Genomic DNA, 5,721 nt, shown 5'->3' with positions numbered 1-5,721 from the left:
TGTTCATGATTGAAATATATTTTTTTTAGAAATTATGAAGAGAAATTGTTAGCTTACCAAGTGCTTCGCAGCGGACCAGAAGATCTGCTTTGTATAGTGTCAGATAAAATGGTTAGAATAGTGACTGGACCACCAGATCTAACCACCATCATACCGTGTCATTTAAGGTAAGATTTTCTCAAACTCTCTGTCCAGGATTATGTAAATTTATTACAGTTTATTGTAATACAGGGTGGTCCGAACTGTATTCCGGAATCTTCGGCAGCATATTCTGCAGATAAAAATACTTTCGTATAAATGTATGTTCTAGAATGCTTAGTTTTGGAAATACAGGATGTAGAAGTTTAATTTTTTCCAAATAATTTATGAAGTAACGTCAATATTTTGATGTCAATATGACTCCTACTTGTAGAGGGCGCCACCTACATATTTTTTAACTGGTTCGAAGAGTAATAACTTTTCGTACGTACCTGTATAAAACGACTGAGCAAAAAAAAATACATTTACGACGTTTTTTTACGTAAAAAAGGTCTCTTGGTAAAAATCACTACGAGTAATGGTTCTTGAGATATTTGGAATCGAAATTATCAATACCTGTCATCTTTGACATAAATTAATAATGTTGAAAATAGTTATTAAACTGAAATCATAAATTTGAAATGTTTTTGCGCCAAAGTTCAACAGAAACTGTTTTATCATCATTTTTTCTTAGAAAAATTTATGATGAATTTAAAAAAATTAAAATTTCCCAAATTTATTATTTCGGTCAAATAACTATCTATTCAACGAGTTTATTTTTTGTCAATAATGATATGTATTGACTGTTTCCATTCTAAATATCTTGAGAACGGTTGCTCGTAGCGATTTTTACCAAGAGACATTTTTTTACGTAAAAAGTCACGGAAATGTATATTTTTTCACTCAGTAGTTTTATACAGGTACAAACGAAATTTATTGCTCTTTAAAACAGTTAAAACACATGTAGGTGGCGCCCTCTACAAGTAAGACTCATATTGACATCAAAATCAAATTTCTCATGTCAAAAAACTCCCAGACATCAATTTTCATCCAAATATTGACATAACTTCAGAAATTATTTGGAAAAAATCGAAATAAAAATGAAACTTCTACACCCTGTATCTCCGAAACTAAGCATTTTAGAACATACATTTATATGAACTTATTTACTTATTTTTATCTGCAGAATATGCTGCCCAAGTTTCCGGAATACAGTTCGGACCACCCTGTACAAAGATTAAATTCATATTAATTGATATAGTCTGTAGAACCATCGTTCAACGTTACATCATATATTGTTGTGTTCTTTCTAGTCCTTCTGTGGTTTTATCGTTACTAAAATGAAAATCAAGAAGATTTTGATAAATTTCTTATCTTTTGACAATTTTAGCGACCTAGAATCCTGTAACGTGATCAAAGACTCCGAAAAGAACGAGACCAAGTACTACATAGAAATAGTGATGCACCACGCAGGTCTGAACGCTGCGGTTTTGAATCCCGACCCGATCAAAAGGCCGAAGGTGCGCTGCAACACCGCAGAAACGGCCGTTACTACCGCGCAGCAAATCAACTGCGCCAGAACGCTGTACATCGAGAACCTGTACACGCTGATCGGCGAGGAGAACAATGCAACATTGGAAGACTGAAGAGGCGAAAGTCACCAAACACGAAACGTAATTGTACATATTTATTTTTATTAAAAATAAGCGGACAAATCTATAAAAAAGACGTAACAACGAATGTGATAAAGTACTTGTTATTTTTTAGTTGATTAACGTTTTTTTACGCGTTAAAAAAAACGAGTTACCAACGCACTCAGTCAAAGAAAAAAGTTTGATTTTACTTATATTCACAGTTAAGCTGAAAAAAATCTTCACGGATTCGTTTATTTATCTTTGTTTTGCTGTATACCGGGTGCGTCTCAAAAGTGGCTCACTCCTAAACGAGATATTGTATGTTAGTAAATGACTAATGAATGAATAAATTAGGATTGATTGACGTATTCAATTGGTTTTGGTCATTTTTAAATGACACCCACTTTATTTTTTTACTTTATTCCATAGAAAATGACACTCTGAGTGAAATGACATAGCATGTGTCAGCTTTTGACATTTTCGAATATGGTTTATTTGAAATTGTAACATGCAGTTCATAACGACAACTTGACTCGAAATACCAAGTGTGTGGTACCAAATTATTCGTAAAAAAATACTTTTTTCGAATATGCTAATGAGCCACGCTTGTGCCATTTGAAAATATTGAGATATGATTAAAAATACAATTTGGGCATCTTTTAACCGGCCCGTACAAGACACCAAAAACTTTTAGACGATCAAATCTATTTTTCCACGGCTCCTTGATTAAAAATTAGTGTTTTTAACACACCCATGGCTCTCTAGATTGAAATTTAAAATACGATTTTTTAAGCAAAAATGTCAAAAGTTGGCATATGATAAATATGTCATTCTATTCAGAGTGTCATTTCCTATCGAGTAAAGTAAAAAAATACAGAGGGTGCCATTTAAAAATCAAAAGTTGTAGTAATTTCCGGTAAAACAGGAAGTGACCAAAAGCAATTGAATACGTCAATCAATCCTAATTTATGTCATATACTAACGTACCAATCTCGTTTTTTTATCTGAAAAATTAAAAAAATTATTGGGGGTTCACTTTTCAGACGCACCCGGTATATATTTAACTTATTCTTTTCCAATATGGGCGTTCATGTTGCATTTGTTCGAACCAAAACTCTTAAAGCATTTTTTTGTATTTCTTTTTTTCAAAGCGTATGGTTTTACAATCGCAAAGCAATAAGCTCCGTTGTTACTTATTTCGAGTTGTTTTGTATTTTATATGTGTTGTTTTTATTTGAAAGTTTACACGTACAGCAAAAAAAACCGTCATGGAAACTGTATAAATATTTTTTTTACTTTAGTGATTATACAGTATTAAAAACCAAGACAGATTTTCCTAAGTGTTATTATTTATTATTCGAAGATTGTAGGTATACAGAAAATAGTTTTTTTACCAAAGATGAGGTTAATAAAGGAAAGATATGAAATAGTTATTTTTTTTTATTTATATTAGTTAGCAAAGTAACCAATGATACAAAAACGGCGTTACGGTAGCTTTTGAAATTACTATCATGATACTTTTTATAGCTGTCCAATGAGTCAGGGAAGTTTTTGACAGATGACATCCAAAAAATGACAGATAATACAATTTATCAGTGAATTAAAATGAATTGGGTATGTAGAATTTTTTAATAATGAACCTTGCCTTGGAAGCAGTTGACACAGCAGTAATTTTCTGGTATAGGAACAGTTATTTTTAAAAAGTCTTTTTAATTGGAAAATTGTATATAAAGTGAAAAGAGAAAGTAGGTTTCCATTTGATAAAAATGCGTTAAATAATATTTAAATGCCCAAAATTTGACAGCTAAAGCCATTATTAGATTATGACAGTTGAAGGGTCCAGGGAAAACATGATAAGCGCCATTTTACTTAATTTTACAGTGAGAGCACTGGACGGCTGGTGGTTATCAAGTTCTTTACAATGTATCCTATATTTTTACTAGGCATATATCATAGGATTTAGCAACTTATTGTCCTGCAGAGTTTATACATTTTGTAGGGACCAGTTAGAGCTACTATAATATTGTAAAATCCTAAAATTAAGAAATTGGCGCTGATCAAGTTATTCCTCTAGACCCTTCAGGTTGTCAAAACATCATCAATGGTCATTGTCATGTCATCGTATCAACGGATGATGGATATATGAAAATCTACCTTAACAGACATGGAAAATTGAAAAAATAGCTTTATTTAAACAAAAAAAAAATAACTTGTTAGCAAAATATATTTGACTTTATGCATACAGTTATATAACAAAGAAAATATACAGTTATATACAACTTACGGTTAATATCACTTGGAACTTAGTAGTATATAGAGCGATAGGTATGTCTTACTGAGGTGTATAAGGAGATTTTTCTCCACAAGCTACACAACTGCATTTTGACGGAACGGCTACTTTTTTCTTGAACTTCGAACCATCGTCGCAGTCTAATTCTATTTCTAACGACTGATAGTCCGTTGCTTGGCAACAGGAACATACTGATTCGTGCAGACCTGTCTCTGTATAAAGGATATATAAAATTAGAGTTTTTATTAAAAATATAACATCTGATTGCGCGAAAACCGCGTCAAAATAATCACTTAATCAGTGAAATTGAACGAAGATAGACTTACTGATGTTAAAGTATGTGGAGGAATGACACGTTCCGATACATTCGGTAAAATCGTTTAGCGCGTGTTTGTTCACACATTTGCGACCTTCACGTGATACTTCGATCATTCCTACAGTTTTTTTGAGAGGCATCGGTTGTGGACTGCACAGAGCTGAAATAATGTTTAACAAATATAATTATATTATACCGTATAGAAAATATTTTTTCTCATATTTAAATAAAGGTTAAATATGATTACTTAAAATTAATAAAATTGGAACTTAGCGGAAGTTCGTAGACAGAAATTGGAAATTATAAACTGATCTCAGACATACCTTAAAATTATTGATATTAGATAAATGATGATGGCATAACATTGAATGATCATTGTACAACCTAGATCATATATATAACTCGTGGATAAGTAAATCGCTATGGAAATTGTCGCAAACATATCAACGACTTCAATTTATCTTCTTTTTTTGTTGCACACGCGGTGTTTCTACTCTATCTATCCTTGTCGAGGACCTAGCGTCCACGCGCCAAATTTGAACATTAATTTTAAAAATTTAATTTGTAAAATGCATATATTTGAACATTAAATTGAATATGCTTGCTTCATCCACGTTACCGTAGATGGAGCTAAGAAGGCTTAGGTAGGGTATATATAATAAATGAACAAAAATACAAGTAGCGGAAAAAGGGGCTAAAAAAACCCTACATATATGCTTATTCTCTGCATTAAGTTCATCAGACCGAAGGGAACAGCCATTCGACGACCGGTTTCGGAGATTTTTCTCCATCAATAAATTGAATGTTTACTGTCACAAATATTAAATTATATAAAAAATATTTTATAAAATTACACAATGGAAATAAGATTATGACATACGATTATGACAAGATTATGATAATATGATGATAACAATGAAAAGTTGGTTTCCATAACAATGTATAATTTGTACTTTCTAAACCGCATAAAATTGTGATTATTTTGGAAATACGTGCAACTTTTAATGCGCATGCGCAAAGTAAGGTCCTCGAAAAAGACAAACCTATTGAACGTTTCATAAGTGCAATAAAGAAGGTTTGAAAATGGCATGTCGTAATGTTGGAAACATATTTTTTAATGCTAAACTTATGGCGATGATTTATCCACGTAAGTACCGTATGATCGAAAAAAAACGGCGTCCAGTTGGCTGGGAAATGAACATCAATGACATTTCCCATATAAATTTACATATAAAATGACAGCGATCTTCATTCCATAGCCATCGCTGACGCCGTTTTTTCTCGATCATACGGTATATATGATCTAAGTTGTCCACACTATTGATTTTGCGATGTTGAATGTTTAAATGATGAGAAGTATAGGTGAGAAGAACTTTAGTTCAACGGTATAATATTGTAAAAATATTAAACTTACTCATTGCTTCTATAGTAACATTGCAATATTTACAACATCCTTTAGTATA

The 5,721-nt window shown here is 32.0% G+C and overlaps 2 protein-coding genes across 2 annotated transcripts in view; one reads left to right on the top strand and one right to left on the bottom strand.

The window, feature by feature from the left end:
- The window catches only part of LOC115884156 (vacuolar protein sorting-associated protein 13D-like), a gene marked incomplete at its 5' end in the record, with an annotated part of 29,792 nt that extends 27,685 nt beyond the window's left edge, over nucleotides 1–2,107 (top strand). The window contains 2 exon segments of the mRNA XM_030902660.1: nucleotides 30–167; nucleotides 1,409–2,107. Of these exon segments, the coding sequence (XP_030758520.1) occupies nucleotides 30–167; nucleotides 1,409–1,664 (394 nt within the window).
- A 1,757-nt stretch (nucleotides 2,108–3,864) lies between these two features.
- LOC115884154 (hemocytin-like) lies at nucleotides 3,865–5,715 on the bottom strand. The gene is made up of 3 exons (XM_030902659.1): nucleotides 5,673–5,715; nucleotides 4,269–4,418; nucleotides 3,865–4,154 (listed from the first exon to the last, which is right to left on the bottom strand). The coding sequence occupies exons 1-3, from the start codon at nucleotides 5,674–5,676 to the stop codon at nucleotides 3,985–3,987; spliced, it is 324 nt and encodes a 107-aa protein (XP_030758519.1). The 5' UTR covers nucleotides 5,677–5,715; the 3' UTR covers nucleotides 3,865–3,984.
- Between the last annotated feature and the right edge of the window lie 6 nt (nucleotides 5,716–5,721).

This window comes from Sitophilus oryzae, unplaced genomic scaffold (genome assembly GCF_002938485.1).
Source record: "Sitophilus oryzae breed Bouriz unplaced genomic scaffold, Soryzae_2.0 scaffold_201_pilon_pilon, whole genome shotgun sequence".
In the NCBI taxonomy this organism is placed as follows: Eukaryota; Metazoa; Arthropoda; class Insecta; order Coleoptera; family Curculionidae; genus Sitophilus; species Sitophilus oryzae.
The sequence above is the reverse complement of the archived record's forward strand: the minus strand, read 5'-3'. Positions and strand labels throughout refer to the sequence as shown.

Bases quoted from the DNA above. Each gene is read 5' to 3' on its own strand.
- LOC115884154 (XM_030902659.1), bottom strand. The intron at 4,155-4,268 runs GTAAGTCTATCT...TCCTTTATACAG, and splicing joins CTCCACATACTTTAACATCA to AGACAGGTCTGCACGAATCA.